At 47.3% G+C, this 19,068-nt stretch overlaps 1 protein-coding gene across 1 annotated transcript in view; it reads right to left on the bottom strand.

Moving 5' to 3' along the window:
• Window positions 1-19,068, bottom strand: part of PANX1 (pannexin 1) — a 48,888-nt gene that overhangs the window by 16,026 nt on the left and 13,794 nt on the right. The window contains exon 2 of the mRNA XM_043451838.1: window positions 3,159-3,298. Within this exon, the coding sequence (XP_043307773.1) occupies window positions 3,159-3,298 (140 nt within the window). The remainder of the gene's footprint in view (window positions 1-3,158; window positions 3,299-19,068) is intronic.

The raw sequence follows: 19,068 nt of genomic DNA, 5'->3' as shown, positions 1-19,068 counted from the left end.
CTCTTTACCAACTGAGCTATCAGGGAAGCCAGGAAAACGACAGTCATGCCAAAAAGCGCCCCTGTGATCGTGTGGAATGCAGCCGAGATGACAGGCAGTCCTGGGGGCCAGACCGAAGGGCAAAGGGCTCAGAGCTGCCTAAGGAAACAGACCTGATGGGGCTCAATGACGGACAGGATGCGGGGAGGGAGACAGAGTCGCAGTGGCCCTCGGACCTGTGGCTGATCTAACAGGGTGGCTGATGTCATGAACCGAGCTAGAGGTCACAGTGCGGACAGGAAGGGGGCAGAAGGTCAGCTCTGAAGCTGTGCTGCAGGCGCGAGCCAGACCTCCAAGGGTCCAAGCTTGGGGTTCAGCGGGTCATGCGGATCTGGAGCTCAGGAGAGAGGGCCAGGCTGGGGGTGAAGACTGGGTGTCAACGGTCCACAGTAGCAAAGAGGAACCGGGGCCTGGGGTGGTTCCGGGAGGGGTGCCGAGGAGGTGCCCTGGGAGAGAACCCCAGCTTCTCAGGGACGGGCGAAGGGCGACACTGCCGCAAGAGACAAGACAGCACCTGCGGGAGGGTGCGGCCTGCAGGACTGGACACCCGAGAAGCCAAGCAGCACACGCCCCGGAGAGAGAAGTAACTGAGCAACAAGGGGGGCGGAGGTGACCTCGGCAAGACCACGCACTGCAGAGGCGGACTCGCGAAAACATCACTGGGAAGAGAGCCCTTGGGAAGGGAAGGGCTGAGGATGCAGACGAGAAAGATGGGGAGGGGTGTCCCTATAACCTGGGAGGGGGATCCAGAACACAGGTGGGTCACACGGGGGTCTGGCTTTGGTCAGGAGAAGGGGCTCCTCCACTCACCAAAAGGAGGGGGTTGGTGCTGCTTGGGGACACTGGGCAGGCACAGCGGCAACGGGCTGAGGGTGCTCTCACGGTCTGAGGGTCTCTTTCCAGTTCTGGGACAGCTCCTGTACTCCGGTTATTTTTGATTGAGTGCTGAACACCACATGGGAAAAACCGGAGCAAGGGTCTGAGGCTCTGGACGAAGTGACTTCCTCCAGTGAGGACTGCCTTAATTTTGCTTCTGGCTGGCAGTAGACCAGAGACACTGACAATCCCAAATTCCCTTCATTTAACTGGTGCTAAAATGCTTCGAACCAAGGCTCTAGACCCTATGAGGGCTGGCTGAACTCTGCATTACCCCTCACTCCTCAGCAATGGCCTTTCAAGCCTAGGGCGTTGACCAGGGTCCTTCCAGCTTGGCCCGTTCAATATTTTGTCTCCAGTCCTGTGAATCTGGAAAGACCTCTGCTCAGAGTTTCAGCCAAACTTCTACCAAAACAAGCCAGACTACCATCACCAGAAAAAGAGCTCCATCTTTCACTAACATCAAAAACTTACGGCTTTGCTACCCACACTGTTCTACAAGACTTCCCCAACCCTGCAGAGGCAAATGGAGCCTAGAGACCTGATTTTCACCTTATAGCCAGCAACCAGTTTTGTGACTCCTGGGCGTGACCCAAGATGCCCTTATCCTCACATGTAAAATGATTCTGGATCAGAGTCTTTGATCGTCTTCCTGCTCTAGAAGTTTCGAGGTCTCTAACATCCCTGCCACCTCCTACACTGGACAATCCCGGAATATACATTCTTCTTCTGTGGATCCATCAGTGCCTAGCCCAGCCACTGATCACAACTTTCCATTCTCAGAAGACCATTAAAATAAATGGACTTAAACTACCACAAGAGAGCTTCCCTGGTGGCTCAGTGGTAAAGAATCTGTCTGCCAATGCAGGAGATGTGGGTTCAATCCCTGGGTCAGGAAGATAATCCTGGAGAAAGAAATGGCAACCACTCCAGTATTCTTGCCTGGGAAATCCCATGGATAGAAGAGGCTGGTGGGCTACAGTTCACAGGGTCACGAGAGTCAGACACGACATAGCAACTAAACCACCACCAAACTACAACAGCATGCATTTAGATGTGCAAACAAAGACATTCAGTTTCTAGAACTGTGCCCATTCACACAGAAAATCCTTATTATCTGCTGCCCTGGCTACAAAGTCATGCAAAGTTGATGAGGACACAATCAACGCCAAGGCAGAAGTCAGAGAGAAAAGCCCAACCCCGAAAAAGAAAGGAGTCAGTGGAGAGCATCATTGTGCCAAATGGCATGTGATACACAGACAAATCTGAGTCACAGCAAATGATTTACATTGTTCTTTTTTAAAAAAGAAGGATGCTATGTGCTCAAGGCAAGAGAGCCTCAAATGTTGGCCTCTGGCTTTTTAGAAGCTAACATACCATGCTTTCCTTGGTGGATGAGAAGTCCCAAGATACACAAACATTCTACTTGTTTTCATGATGGACAAAAAGACCAGTGGTTGAAAATAATGACAAGTTGAAACAAAGTCCCACTTTCACAAGCACAGAGAAGACCCAGTGGAGCCGTTTCATTATGCAGAGAACATTCTCCTGCACAAACCTGGGGGCTCTGGCCCAAGCCTCACACTGCGAAGCCGCTGTGTGCCCTGCCCCCACGCTCCCCTGGCCACGGAGCTCCTGGCCTGCTCCTCTTCTCTGCAGGACACTGCTATCTCCCGGGCAGCAATCTTCCCTTCCCTGCAGCAAGTGGACCCATTGGAAAGCAAAAGCGTGTCTGCCAAAAGCTGTGCTGCAACCAACACCCCCAGATGAATTCTTTCCTGGGCTTCTTGATGGTGGAGTAACACACAGGCTGGAAGCTACTGACCTCTAGGCTGGTCCTGACTTTTTCCAAGAGGTCCCACATGTGGTGGAATAGGAGCTGGTGGAAGCTCTGAGTCCCAGCTCTGCTGTTCTCTAATAAAGCTCCTTGAGGCATAAAAAATGGCCTGAGAGCCTCCTATGGTTCAGACATCCCTGGGCATTAAGGGTAGAAAGGTGACTGAGACACATGAGGTGCCAGCCATTACAGAGCTAAAATCAGAGGGCCTCAGTTTCCCATCTGCTAAAGGAAGGTGCTGGATCTAGTCATCTTGGAGGTTCCTTCCGATTTCAACATGCTATGGCTTTATGATCTGAGTTACAGCCCTGGTTGGCCACAGGCAGCTGTGGACTAGTGCAGCCGCTCCGGACCTCAGTTCCCACGCTGGCAAAGCAGAGGTGAGATCTACAATATCCCGCATTACCTTATGCAGACACAACGGAAGGTTTCCAGAATCGCCTTGCAAGGAGTCCCTCTGCTGGACGGCCGCCCAGCAGTACGAGTCCACAAAGGAGGCCTGACGCCACGAGAAAGAGCTGGGGGAGAAGCAGCTTATCTGGGTCCCTGAGGAGCAAGAACAGAGCGTTTCAAGTCAGCGTGAGTGCCGGTGCGCGGACCCCTCCCGCCGCACGCCCCCTCCCCGCCGGCCTTAGGCTCGCACGTGTTTGCCAAGTCACCAAGCACCGAGACAGCAGCAAGGCCAGCACTGAAACCAAACATCCAAGTCCGCGGTAAAGCTGACTACTGTGAGCTTTCTGGCCAGCGCTGGACATGCCAGCAGCTTGGGCTCAGTTGGGGAAGAACTCTTGAAAGAAGAGACACCATCATAAAAAGGAACAGTGAGGACTTCCCCGGTGGTCCGGTGGATGAGAAGCCTCCTGCCAATGAAGGGGACACAGGTTTGATCCCTGCTGTAGTAAGATTCCACAGGCCGCGGAGCAGCTAAGCCCAGGCGCTGCCACTACTGAAGCGCATGGAGCCTAGAGCCTGTCCTCAGAAGAGGAGCCAGCGCAGCGCGAGGCCCACACACTGCACCCACGCGGCCACCAAGAGAACACTGTTTAAGAAGGAAAAGTGAGCAGGAAAGGAACCAGAGCCAAACATGCATTAAGGAAACAGGCAGAGCTGGTCTAGTTTAAGGTGAGGATGTGGGGCGGGGGGACGGTCCCAGGTGGTGCTAGTGGTGAAGAACCCACCTGCCAAATGCAGGAGATCTAAGAGATGCGGGTTCAATCCCTGGGACGGAAAGATCCCCTGGCCAAGGGCATGAAACCCACTCCAGTATTCCTGCCTGGAGTATCCCATGGACAGAGGAGCCTGGTGGGCTACAGTCCATAGGGTCGCACAGTCAGACATGATTGAAGCATCTTAGTCCATGGAGGGTGGGGATGAGGGAAGGAGGAGGACTCAGCACAGAAAATTGAACAGGAAAAGGAGAACTTTTTACAACAAAGAAACAGTGAACGCTCAGCCTGAGGAAGAGACAGTTGGCGCAACATTTGGTAATACATCCCTGGATGGAAAATCAAGTTTTCCATCTCCTCTAAGCAAAAAGAAGGCTGAGGCCAGAACTGCAGCCCAAGTGGTGTCTGTTCAGAAGGCAGATGCTCCCAAGTGCCAACCCGCAGGCAGGGAGCGGGGTGTGGGGTGCGGACTGGGGAGCTGGGCTCCCCGAGGCTCTCATAACTTGCTGCTCTTCTGTGAGGGGCTCTGGACCTCGTTCTCTCCTCTGCAAACAGAGGCCTGCATCTCCCCAAGAAGGCTGCTGTTACTTACTGTCTGGTAGACTCCTCCTGACTCACAGGGGCCACTGTGGAAAATGGGCCAATGAAACTTTGGGTGCAGGGTTGACGCCACGTCTCCCCTCCTCACCGGCAGGCAGAGGGCTGGCGCTGAGGCTCCGCGGGCCCAGCAGCGCCCCTCCACCCGCAGGGGCACGGGCACCAGCCCTGGGGGCAGAGGCTCCCCCTCCCCGCCGCACGGCTCTGACGATGCTGCACCTAAACCTGCCGCCACCCACAGCCAGGGACTCGCCACTGACTTACAACTCCTGGGACGTCCAAATGGGAGCAACATTAAACTCTGCGTCTGAAAAGAGGACCTGGTCCCCGACAGCCACACGCTGAGCGCTACCTCTTCCGGTACAAAGTGGCCAGCAGGCTGTGTTACAGATTAAAGGACTGGAGGGGGTGCCCACCTCCTCCCTTCCCACCTTGCAGAGAGCACAGGACCGCAGGGAGACACTGGCTGGACGTCCCCGGTCCTTTTGTGAGGGACATGAACATCCGCAAAGGGTCACCGTCTGCTGGGGAGTCGCTGTTGTGTCTGACTCTGTGACCCCAAGGACTGCAGCCTGCAAGGCTCCTCTGTCCAAGGGATGTCCCAGGATACTGGGAGTGGGCTGGGTGCCCGACCCACGGGGAGGCCCTCCTCCAGGGGATCTTCCCAATGCAGGGACTGAACGTGGGTCTCCTGCATTGCAGGGAGCCAGCAGGGAGGCCTTTGGGGAGGGACTGGCCTTCACTCTTGTGGCAGGAGAAGGCAGTGAGGGTGTTTAATCGCTAAATCATGTCTGACTCTTTTGCTACCCCATGAACTTGCAGCGTGCCAGGCTCCTCTGTCCATGGGATTTCCCAGGCAAGAACACTGGAGTGAGTTGCCATTTCCTTATCCAAGGGATCTCCCTGGCCCAGGGATTGAACCCACATCTCCTGCCTTGGCAGGTGGAGTCTTTACCACTGAGCCACCTGGGAAGGCCCAAGATGTTCCCAAGTACTATGATAAATAGTTTCTCAATTAATGGTAAGAAAGCAACTCTCACAGCTGAGGAGACAGAGTCCCTGACCGGCAGTGACCCTCCAGCCTGGATCCTGTGCTCTGCCTGCCTCTCTTTGCCACGTGTTGGCTGAACGAAGACACTCTGATTTCTAGGGGGCAGTGAGAGGGTAACAGGCAGGAAGGCCAGGGGTCTCCAAAGGGAGGAAATAGGCTGCAAGTGTCAGACATTTTTATCTCTCTTAAGCGGCAGGAGGAAACAAACCAGCGATGTATTTTTTTTTCTTCTCTATACAAATTTAAAAGGAGGTTTCTCTTAAAATGCTGTGTTGCCATGACACCTGGTTTCACCTGAAGCTAACTATTCTCAAACCTTGAGTTAACCAATACATTTTTCTTATGGAAATGTTTGTCTTAAAGCTATGTTAATGTGCTATGCATTTACCCCAGACTCTAAGTTCCTCCAAATGGCTCAAACTACTTGACAAACCAGTATGTCATACTCAGATATTGTTCCCCTAATCTATGTAAACGAAACTATTTGTGTGGTAATCTGCCCTTCTACAAGATTCAAGTCAATCGTTTTATGGCCTGGGATGAATTATCTGGTGCCAAAATTATCACAAAATGCAACTTATGGATGAGGGGCCTGGTGCCATTCTGAATTTTAAGACATTCCTTTCTTTTCATTAACAGACTGCGAGTGACTATATAACATACAGCTAAAGACTAGCAGGGGGGTACTCTTTCTGCCCCCTTCTGATGCCTATGTCGGAAGTTTTCTCTATCCCCTTTATACTTCAATAAAACTTTATTACACAAAAGCTCTGAGCAATCCGGCCCCGGATTGAATTCGTCTCCTCCGGAGGCCAAGAATCCTGGCGTCTTATCGTTCAGCAACAACTTTTCAGTAGCTTCGTGAGATCTGCACTGCCTTTCACACTGTACGGAAATCAAGAAATGCGTGTCCAGTTTACGCCGGGAACACCACCACCATGTCCGTCCGGCTGAGACGCACACAGAGCTGTGGGCTTTCCATCTGAGTCTGGCCAGAGAGGATGAAAGGCCACAGGCAGCAAACATGCACTCCCAGGACCCCGTGGCGGCAGGTTCAGCATCTGCTAACAAGAGACCCGCATCACACCATCCCCCGCCCACGGTGCAGACCCCTGACTGGAGCCCAGGGTGCAGGTCATGCCTTCTCCGAGTGGCAGCCCAGATGAGGCCTGTTTCTGAGCTGCAGACACAACCACTGAACAACCAGAGGGCTTCCCAGCCGGAGGGGAGCCAGGACGGGAGCAGGGAGGCGGGCCAGCCCACGCAGCTTCCCCATAGGACCACTGCCAGCAAGAGCCAGGCTAGCACAGGTCGCTCTGTGCCTGGTCCAGCCCCCTCAGAGGTGGGACTTCACTGTCCCTCTTTTTCTTGATAAGCTTTCTTTCCATTCTTCTCATTGCTAGCATCTGAAGGGCTGTGAGTCCTGGGCAAGCCCTCAGCATCTTCTGACAAACACACGTCCACCCTCCCTCCCCAGGTGCTGTGTGGGAATTCTTCTGTGTTGCTTCCCCATTTAAAGGCTACATGGACCTGAGGGTGACAGAAGAACTGGGCTTCCTGGAAAGTCGATGAAACTCAACAAAACCACAGGGTTAACAAAGCACCAAGGGAAAGACCTGGCTAACTGCCTGGGAGGACTTCAGAGGAACCAGTAAATAGAAGAGACTCTGAACTGGTCACCAGCACAGTGAAGAGACTGAGGGGCAGCAAAAAGCAAGCAAGGGAGCCCTTCCCGTGCTGAGGACTTTGACCCGATTTTAAAGATGAGGAAAGTGAGGCCGTGAGATCTCATGACTAGCGGGTTGTAGAGTTGGCATATCAACAGGGTTTCCATCTTTATCTCCCAAACACAAGAAAGAAAAGGCAAAAAGCACGGGTTATTGAAGAAACTTGAATCAGAGAAGGTCAAAACAGAGGCAGGGAGACAGGAGACTTTCTTTGAAGAAAACAGGAAGCTCTGGGTTTGCTGTCCTGGGAAGCAGGAAAACAGACTCTAATGGTATCAATTACACTCATTACTATTGATATAGTGCTTTAAAAGTTTGCAACGGGTTTTAATTTTGCAAAACAAAACAAAAAAAAAAGGTCCTAACTGACTTTAATATAAATTATATACATACACACATCATTCACACACACACACACACTCACACATGGGGTCCAGGTAGGTCATAATACAACCTGTGAAGCACTGACTGGACTTGAAAGTTCTTGCTATATTTTAAGGTTGCCCAAAAAAGTTGCCCAAAAGTTTATTCTATTATAAACTCTCAGGTTCAATGAGAATAACCACATAGAAAGGGACCCTGGTTGTGTTTTAGAGAAAGAGATGGGTGGTGGTCAGCACTGAAAAATAAACACGAAATAGTAACAAGCACTCCTAAGAATGAAACAGGTCTGAATCTGTCTCAGTACTTTTGACACCAACATAAGACCACAGGAAGTCTGCCCCAAAGGATCCTTTCTTGCCAAATCCCAACCATGATAACAGAAAGTAAAATTCCAAGAATCTCAGGATTACTCCTATCTCTAAAAAAGAACCAAATTCCTGCCCTTTAACCTCTCCAGCCGACTTCACCCCAAACCCACCTCTAGCTTCAAACACAAGCAAAGAAATGAATTCTACAAGTCCCACACGGTCCATTTCTGCCTTCACTTTGTTTTGCAGGAACTGACCCTACAGCACAGGAATTTTAAAATAGTGTGAAAATGTAAGTACTCTCTGGTAATCCAAAGTGGAAGAAAAGAAATACTGAATTGGAACGACAGTTTCATTTTCCTTTAAACCGAACTGATTCACCAGTTCTCTTTTCTTCCCACAGCCAATCCTGGCTTTTAAAGAGAACCCAACCAGGGCTAACATCTGCTCCTTGGTAAGATTGTTGCTGTTGTTTATCACTAAGGTGTGTCTGACTCTTTCGTGACCCCGTGGACTGTAGCCTGCCAGGCTCCTCTGTCCATGGAATTCTCCAGGCAAGACTACTGGTGTGGGTAGCCATTCACTTCTCCAAGGAATCTTCCCAACACAGGGATCAAATCCACATCTCCTGCATTGAAGGTGGATTCTTTACCACTGAGCCACCTGGGAATCCCCTTAACATAATCAAATGTTATTTTCTAATGAGTCTAGATATTTCACTACCCATCCAAGCAATAAACTGCATGGCATTTCTGCACTGATAGTTTTCTGCTTCTGGGTCTACCAAATTAGACAAAGGCCCATCAGTGTACAATGCTCTCCTAACAGAGGGGAATAACAGTCCGGACCACACAGTCCAGGATTTGTGACTACAGAGTGGACAGCCAAGGAACCATGCAATTAAGTTGGTGAGCCTCCAGTGAAAACTGCAGGGCTCCTTTAACTCAATCAAGAATAATGTTGTGAACAATATAATATTATGCAGTCTGCTAAATACAGGAGCAGAAGTGAGATGCTAGTCAGACAGAGACCGCAACCTGAAGGACCCACAAGAACAGACTAGACAAATAAGCAGTGGTTTGAGGGGCTGCTTTCCTGTGATGGAGAACCAAGTCCCTTAGCACACCCAGAACGTCTGGACCACACAAAAGAAGAACTTGTACCAATCCAATGTAAAACCTGGTGACTGTCCAGTGAATAAAATTTCAACGATGTGTGTACCAGTGGATACAAGAACTAATGTTCCAGTTCAGTTCAGTCGCTCAGTCGTGTCCGACTCTTTGTGACCCCATGAACCACAGCACGCCATGCCTCCCTGTCCATCACCAACTCTCGGAGTTTATCTTACCCAAACCCATGTCCACTCAGTCAGTGATGCCATCCAACCATCACATCCTCTGTCGTCCCCTTCTCCTCCTGCCCTCAATCTTTCCCAGCATCAGGGTCTTTTGCAATGAGTCAGCTCTTCACATCAGGTGGCCAAAGTATTCGAGTTTCAGCTTCAACATCAGTCCTTCCAATGAACACCCAGGACTAATCTTTAGGATGGACTGGCTGGATCTCCTTGCAGTCCAAGAAACTCAAGAGTCTTCTCCAACACCATAGTTCAAAAGCATCAATTCTTTGACGCTCAGCTTTCTTTATAGTCCAACTCTCACATCCATACATGACCACTGGAAAAACCATAGCCTTGACTAGACTAGTAAATGTTCTAGTAAAGATGCAATAAAAAGTACTTAATGTATTTAAATATTATTTTTTAATTTTTATCATCTGAGATTAACTAGCTTAAATATACAGAAAATGACAGAAAATAATATAAGAGATACCCAGAGGTTTAAAGCAATACTGACATTTCACTTTGTTTACGTCATTTCTTGTTTTGTTTCTTTTCTTTTAAGATTCTTTGTGTTGTGGGCCGTTTTTAAAGTCCTTATTGAACTTACAATACTGCTTTTCTGTTTTTTGCCCGTGAGGCATGTGGGATTTCAGTTCCTCGACCAGAGATCGAACCCTCCCCTCCTGCACTGGAAGGGGAAAAGTCTTAACCAGTGGACCACCAGGGACGTACCTACTTCATATCTTTTTTAGAAACTAAACATTTTATTTTGAATTTTTTCAGATACACAGAGTTACACGAATATTACATGACATTCAGCTATAAAAAAACATGGAGATCCTGCCATTTGTGTCATCACAGAGGGGCCCTGAAGGCATTACGCTAAGTGAAATAAATTAGAGAAAGACAAACACGTCTGATCTTATATATTTACCTAATAAAACGAAACTTACCTGAGACAGAAAACAGATTGGCAGTTGACGGAGGCCAGGCAAGGGGAATGAAGAAAATGGGCAAAGGTGGTCAAAAGGTAAAAACGTCAAGATATACATTCTGGGAAGTAATGTACAATACAGTGACTACAGGTAACCACACCATATTGTACATTTGAAAGCTAAGCAAGTAGATCTTTAAAATTCTCATCATGAAAAATAAATAACTATGTAAGATGATGATATTAACAAAATTTACTGTCGTGATCATTTTGCAACAAATACATATATCAATTCATTATGTTGCATACCTAAAACCTATACGATGTTATATGTCCATTACAGCTCAATAAAACTGGGGAAAAAAAGTAAAATTTGCAAACACATATAAAATACAGGATCACCATAAAAAATATTACTGAAATATCACATTGTCAACATTCTGCCACACGCCCTCCCTTTATATATATGTATAATACGTACATTTTTTCCCCCTGAACCTCTTGAGAGTAAGTTGCTGAGATTATGACCCTTTCCTCTGAATAGCGCCTATCTTCAAAGACAAGATATTCTCTTACACTGTGTGCTTCCGTGTGTGCTAATGTGCTTCAGTCATGTTTGACTCTTTACATCCCCATGGACTGTGTAGCCCGCCAGGCTCCTCTGCCCATGGGATTCTCTAGGAAAAGAATACTGCAGTGGGCTGCCATGCCCTCCTCCAGGGGATCTTCCCAACCCAGAGATGGAACCAGCGTCTCGTACATCTCCTGCACCGGCAGCCAGGTTCTTTACCACTAGTGCCACCTGGAACATGACCCAGTGCAACTACCAAATGGAAACACAGCAACAGAAAAGTGGAATACAACAAAGCTGCGTAACTTCAGGCCTCCTGAACTCTCCTCTACAGGGATCTTCCCTCCACTCAGGATCCAACCCTGCACCACACACTGTGCACTTAGATGTCACTTTATCCTGGCTCCACGGCCCTCCTCTGTTGGTGAAGACCCTGATGTGTGAAGAGCTCAGGGCCCCTGTTCTGGGCGACACGCCTTCAACTGTGTGTGTTAGCAGGGATCCCAGGAGAGGGTTGCGGGCCCTCCACAGGACACTCCTGGAAATGCCTGTGACTGTTTCCCCATGACAGGTGATGTCGCCTATGACAGTCACTTGGCCAAGGTGCCATCTCCCAGGGCTCTGCTGTATACGGGCCTTTTTCCCTGAGAAATAAGTGATCTATGGGGGACGCTCTTAGACTGTGTAAGTATTCTGTTCCCCAACTAACTTCTACTCAGTGGTAAATCAAATACTTCCACTGTGGCTGCAACATGAAGGTTTTCCAACTTGATCCTTCCAATTTATTAGTGGCATTTTACTATAAAAAGGAGCTTCCCCTTTCCCCCTCCCTCATTTTTTAAGCACCAACATAATCAACATAGACTCATGTAGTCTTGTTTTTCAATATTTTATAATCCGCTACTTTTATTACTTCTGAGGCTTAAATTGCTCCAAACTAGCTCCTGTACCTAACATGCTCCCTGGGGTTTTGAGCACTTCTGTACTCCCTGGCACAAGCTGTTCTGGGGTTATCTTGTGCTCTGCCTGCTCCAGCCCTGCAACTTGATGTTTCTCCAAGGAGCCCTCCATTCCTTTCAGCAGGTGATAAAATTCTAAACCAAGATTTGGATGCTTGCTGCACTCACTGCTTCTGGGAAATCATAGCTCCCAAGCCCTTACATCAGACCTAGCTTAGAAACTGACTTGTGAGTCTGTGTGAGAGAGAGTTTACGCTGAGATTCTGAATTCTGACCCAACATCACTAGGCCTCTGCTTGCTTCCCTCTATTCCATGTTTGTATCCGCTTTCTTTCATTCAGATCCTTAGCCCCCAATGCATCAACATAGTTACTCATTTGCTCAATCCTGCTAACTCACAGAAAATAACTTTAGAACTTGTAAAGCAACATCTGATTTTCACTTTGGATTATATGTCAAAATTGGCCATTTGGGGTCAAGAACCGAAGTAGAGACCAGACAGGGATCTAATGCAATAGTCCAGGTGAGAGAGTGTGAACAGTCATGGTATACCTCTGCCTGAAGTCCCTCCCATCACCTCTAGGTCCTAGCTTGGTCCAGGCCAAAGGTTTTGCTTCCATGAAATGATCAATACAAAATGTAGATGAAGGTAAAAAGGGAAATCAATGCAAACATCTCTGCTATAAAATTTGTGTGTATATATATATATATATTTTTTTTAATGTGTTCTGCAAAATCACTGAAATAACAGAGCTTATAAATCACATAAGATTGAGGCAAGTCACTCAAATTCTCTGCAGATTTTGTACCTAGAGCAGTAACCAAACAGCAACAATCCTGATAAAAACACATTCACTAGTATGATAAAGGGGTGTGTAAGGAAGGCTGCTGAGTTATGCACCCAAGTACAAAATCAAAGACCAGAGAGAACCACCCGAGGGCACTTCTAAAACAGGGCACGTGACCAAATGGAGCCAAGGGGAGCGAGGGGTGAACGGGCACGTGTGCGCCAGACTCCCCTGAAGCCTCCTGCATCCCCATCTTCTTCCTTGGTGGCACAAATCATTCACGTGCTGGAGAAACGGCCTATGAACCAATGCGACTCACACACTTTGCTGGTATTCCCTATGTCTGATCCCATATAAGCTACTTCCCATCACAGAATCACCGAGAAGAACAAATGTCAGTCCAGTCATGGACTGAGGAGCCTGGTGGGCTATACAGTCCATGGGGTCGCAAAGAGTCGGATACGACTGAGCGACTTCACTTCCACTTCCAGGCACCACGGTAAGCACTGGAAATACAAAGATGTATGGGTCATATATATGTCATATCCTATATTATTTTCTTCAGTACCTTTATTTGAATTTCACGGCCCTTACTGGTTTACTTGCTTGTCTTATCTTCTATAAATCTTAGAGCACATGCATTGTGAAAGCATGCCTTGGATATCTGGAATCTGAGATTTAATGGGGTCATGGCTTGAAACTAGACTCAACTTTGTTAAGTCCTTTTGTATCACCCCTCCCTCAAAGATGCCTTTTAAAAGCGATATTTTATAGTTTCTGCAACAAAGAAAGCCTACTGTGTCAGAGAAGGCCTTGAGTGTCTAAATTTGGTACGAATCAATGATTAGTGACTCCGGGAAAATGAGAACAGAGACTGCTACCATTATTTAGACAACGGGTCAAGCGGTGGCCAGTTCTTCGCAGACAGAAGGACATTCTGAACAGACCATGGAGGATTTCATGTACAGATGCAGATGCTGAAGCAGCAAATGTTCTTCTCAAGGAACCTCAGAAAAGAGAGGGACTTCTCTGGCAGTCCCATGGTTAAGACGCCCTTTCCTCCCACTCAGCAGGCCCCAGGGACACTGAGCCTCTCCCATTCTCCAAGAAATGACCTCCTTTCTCCCCTCAAAGCCTCACACGTGCTCACTGACAACTTGGCCGTGTGTCACTTCCTTAGAAGGCCCTCTCCAATGTCCCTGGCTGGGCGACACTTCTCCAACGGCACTTGTTCCAAAGCATGTATCACAGCCAGAAGCCTGCAATTATTAGGAAAGCATCTCCTCTGCCAGGCTGCAGGCGTGCGGGACTCATCTGCCTCCTTCACGGACAGGTCCTGAACACAGAGCAGCGTTCAGTGATTGGAGAATGTGAGTAAATGGACACCAAGGTGAGAAAGAGTAAGATGGTAAGACGAGGCATGAACTCTAATGCCGAAACCATAAGGGAACCGGAGGGCGTGTAACAGCTAATTTTATGTCTTCATGTCACAAGGGCTGAAATTGAGTCAGGGCGGCAGGCCTTCTGGTCACTTGTGCGCTGACAGCTGCTCCTTTCTGGTAAGCAAGAAGTGCTGGAAAGGGGTTCCCTCAGTTCTTCTGTGCTGAGTCATGTTTGACTCTTTGCAGCCCCCTGGACTGTAGTCCAGGTTCCTCTGTCCATGGAGTTTTCCAGACAAGAATCCTGGAGTGAGATGCCACTTCCTACTCCAGGGGATCTTCCCAACCTAGGATAGAACCCATGTCTCTTGTGTCTCCTGCACCAGCAGAATTCTTTACCACTAGCGCCAACTGGGAAGCTCCTTAGCTATTCAAAGTGTATCATTTTTCTATTCTGGAATTCATTTCAGTTCAGTTCAGTTGGTCAGTCGTGTCTGATGCTTTGCAACCCCATGAACTGCAGCATGCCAGGCGTCCCTGTCCATCACCAGCTCCCAGCGTCTACCCAAACCCACATCCACTGAGTCGGTGATGCCATCCAACCACCTCATCTTCTTTCGTCCCCTTCTCCTCCTGCCCACAATCTTTCCCAGCATGAGAGTCTTTTCCAGTGAGTCAGCTCCTCACATCAGGTGGCCAAAGTACTGGAGTTTCAGCTTCAACATCAGTCCTTCCAATGAACACCCAGGACTGATCTCCTTTAGGATGGACTGGTTGGATCTCCTTGCAGGCCAAGGGACTCTCAAGAGTCTTCTCCAACACCACAGTTCAAAAGCATCAATTCTTCAGTGTTCAGATTTCTTTATAGTCCAACTCTCACATCCATACATGACTACTGGAAAAACCATAGCCTTGACTAGATGGATCTTTGTTGACAAAGTAATGTCTCTGCTTTTTAATATGCTGTCCAGGTTGGTCATAACCTTCCTTCCAAGGAGTAAGCATCTTTTAATTTCATGGCTGCAGTCACTATCTGCAGTGAATTCACTTTAATATGTGCAAAAAAAGAGAAAAGGAGAACATAATGGCTTAGAGTGTTTACAGACACTCAAAAGGAACAAAGGCTTATTAAGAAGAATATCAAGACCATCAGCTCCTGGACTCTCCTCTCGCCAAGGAACTCAGGAAGGAAAGGCGGGAAAGTCACAGGTACCATCACCCAGACTCATGTGAGCTGAGCCATCACAGAATCACCGAGAAGTGCCCAAATCTGTGTGACAGCTGGAGAGAAGTGTGAGGCCTCTGTGTCTGCTTTGCTGGCTGTTCACAGCACTGGAAAGTACCTTCAGATTGTAGAAGCTATGTCACTAGTTTTAGAGTCAACCAACATGTACTGAATACAAAACAATACAAGTGTATGTGCCAGGCTCTTTCCATAAATTACCTCATTTGATAGCCTGGCTATGTTTTGCAAAATAAAACCTGGTCAGAGAGGAGAGGTGAAACTTGCCAAGAAAGGGTACAGCAAATAAGCACACCCCCCCCTCTGAAAAGTTACCCTTCCATACTGCAGTTAGGAAAACTTTGAGAATCCATATTTGATCATCAATGATGGAGTAGATGTTAACAATAAAAAAAAGATTTTTGTATGTAGACAAAAAAAAGACCCTAAATAGCCAAAGCAGTCTTGAGAAAGAAGAAAGAAGCTGGAGGAGGCAAGCTTCCTAACTTCAGACTATACTACAAAGCTACAGTCTTCAAAACAGTATGGTACTGGTACAAAAACAGAAATATAGACCAATGGAGCAAGACAGAAAGCCTAGAGACAAATCCATGCACCTATGGGCACTTTATTTTTGACAAAGGAGGTAAAAATATACAATGGAGAAAAGACAGTCTCTTCAGTAAGTAGTGCTAGGAAAACTGGCCAGCTCCATGTAATACAATGAAATTAGGACACTTCCTAATACCATACACAAAAATAAATTCAAAATGTATTACAAACCTAAATGTAAGACCAGAAACTATAAAACTCTTAAGAGGAGAATATAGGCAGAATACTCTTTGACATAAATCATAGCAAGATCCTCTATGAACCACTTCCCAGAGTAATGGAAATAAAAACAAAAATAAACAAATGGGGCCTAATTAAACTTAAAAGTCTTTGTACAATGAAGGAAACTATGCTGTTGTTCAATTGCTAAGTCATGTCCACCTCTTTGTGACTTTGTGGACTGCAGCATGCCAGGCTTCCCTGCCCTTCACTATCGACCCAAGTTTGCTCAAGTTCATATCCACTGATCAGTGACGCTATCTCATCATCTCATCCTCTGCCACCCTCTTCTCCTTTTGCCTTCAGTCTTTCCCAGCATCAAAATCTTTTGCAATGAGTTGGATCTTCATATCAGGTGGCCAAAGTACTGAAATTTCAGCTTTAGCATCAGTCTTTTCAATGAATATTCTGGGTTGATTTCCTTTAGAATTGACTGGTTTGATCTCCTTGCAGTCAAAGAGACTCTCAAGAGTCTTATAAAGCACCACAATTCAAAACCATCAGTTCTTAGATGTTCAGCCTTTTTTATGGTTCAACTGTCACATGTGTATATGACAACAGGAAAAGCCATAGCTTTGCCTATATGGACCTTTGTTGACAAAGTGATGTCTCTGCTTTTTAATACACTGTTTAGCTTTAACACACTGTCATATTAATACACTTTTTAATACACTGTCATAGCTTTCCTTCCAAGAAGCAAAGCTTCTAATTTCACGGCTGCAGTCACCATCTACTTACACTGAACTATAAGCAAGGTGCAAAGACAACCCTCAGAATGGGAGAAAATAGCAAATGAAACAACCGATAAAGGATTAATTTTTAAAATATACAAACAGCTCATGCAACTCAATACCAAAAAAACAAACATCCCAATCAAAAAATGGGCAGAAGACCTAAACAGACATTTCTCCAAAGAAGATATACAGGTGGCTAATAAACACATGAGAAGATTCTCAACACTGCTCATTAATAGAGAAATGAAAATCAAAACTACAATGAGGTAACATCTCACGCCCGTCAGAATGGCCATCATCAAAAAGTCTACAAACAATAAATGCTGGAGTGGGTGTGAAGAAAAGGGAACGCTCTTACACTGCTAGTGGGAATGCAAAGTGATACAGTCAGTGTGGAGAAGAGTGTGAAGATTCCTCTAAAAAACCAGGAATAAACCTACCATGCTGCTGCACAATCGCTTCAGTCGTGTCTGACCCTGTGCGACCCTGTGGGCTGTAGCCCGCCAGGCTCCTCTGTCCATGGGAGTCTCCAGGCGAGAACACTGGAGTGGGTTGCCATGACCTCCTCCAGGGGATCTTCCCGACCCGGGGATCAAATCCAGGTCTCCTGCGTTGCAGGCGGATTCTCTGCAATGAGCCACCTGGGAAGCCCATGAAAACTACCATATGACCCAGCAGCCCCACTACTGGGCCACAGCCTGGGGAAACCATGACTGAAAAAGACACGTGTACCCAACGTTCCCTGCAGCACTGTGTACAAGAGCTGGGAAATGGAAGCAACCCAGATGTCCACTGGTAGATGGAAGGATACAGAAGTGATGCTATGTGATGCTATATTTTATATATATATAATATATATATTATATATATATTTTATATATATTATAGTGATGCTATAATGGAATATTACTCAGCTATAAAAAGGTACGCGTTTGAGTCAGTTCTAACGGACAGGGAGGCCTGGTGTGCTACAGTCCATGTGGTCGCAGAGTCAGACACGACTGAGCAACTGAAATGAACTGAACTGACTGCGGTGGATGAACCTAGAGCCTATTATACACAGTGAAGTAAGTCAGAAAGAGGAAGACAAATATCGTATATTAACGCATATGTAAGTACTGATGATCCCACTTGCAGGGCAGTAGACATAACAGACTTCTGGACACAAAGGAGGGGGTGGGATGACTTCAGAGAGCAGCACTGAAACACACAATTACCACAGGTAAAAGAGACAGCCAGTGGGAATCTGCTATATGATGCAGGGAACCCAAAGCTCCTGCTCTGTGACAACCTAGAGAGGTGTGATGGGGAGGGAAGGGGGAGGGAGGGCATCTATATATGCCTATGGCTGATTCACACTGATGTATGGCAGAAACCACCACTATACTGTAAAGAAATTATCCTTTAATTCAAAATTGAAAGAAGACTTCTTAAAGACATCTTTGTATTTCCTAAAAAATTACACCTGCTCATTTTGCTACTTAGTTAAGCGGGAAACAGCTTATTTTCTAACTTTTTAGGTTTGAAAAAAAAAGATAAAAAGAGACTGTGGCAGGAAATATTTTATAAGCTAACAATAACAAACTGAGACCTCATAGTCTTTAGGACCAAGCACTCCAGACCAGAAGGCAATGGAGAATCGCCTGGAGACAGTGAGCAGCCTCTGGACACTGCCAAGAGTTAGAGGACAGCCCCAAGCTTTGCGTTTACTTTTTTAAGAATTTTTTTTTTTAATTTTAAAAAACATATTTATTCTTGGCTATGCGGGGTCTTGCTTTGTGCGGGCTTTCTCTATATCAGCGGCTGGGCTGCTTCTCCAGCGGCGCTTCGGGTCGCAGCGGCCCCTCCCGATGCGGTGCCCAGGCCCTCAGCGCCCAGACTCTCAGCTGAAGCGCTCGGGCTGCCTCGCAGTGTGTGAGCTCCGACTGAACCAGGGATCGAGCCCGCGTCCCCCTACATTGGCAGGAGGATTCCCAACCACGGGATCACCAGGAAAATCCCCAGTGTTTTTTTTTAATTGAAGTAGAGTTGATGTGTCGGAGAAGGCAATGGCACCCCACTCCAGTACTCTTGCCTGGAGAATCCCAGGGACGGGGGAGCCTGGTGCACTGCTGTCTATGGGGTCACACAGAGTCGGACACGACTGAAGCGACTTAGCAGCAGCAGCAGAGTTGATGTGTGAGATGTGATTTCCATCAAGAGAATGAGTAACTGAAAGCTTCCTCGGTAGGAGGAAGGAAGTGGGGAAGGGGCTGCTCCCTACATCTTGACGGGTGTAGAAGGAGCTCTGAAGGGCAACTGGAAGTGCCTTGTGAACATGAAACGT

Source organism: Cervus canadensis, chromosome 29, assembly GCF_019320065.1.
Source record: "Cervus canadensis isolate Bull #8, Minnesota chromosome 29, ASM1932006v1, whole genome shotgun sequence".
Taxonomy (NCBI): domain Eukaryota; kingdom Metazoa; phylum Chordata; class Mammalia; order Artiodactyla; family Cervidae; genus Cervus; species Cervus canadensis.
This window is presented reverse-complemented; position numbering and strand designations above follow the sequence as displayed.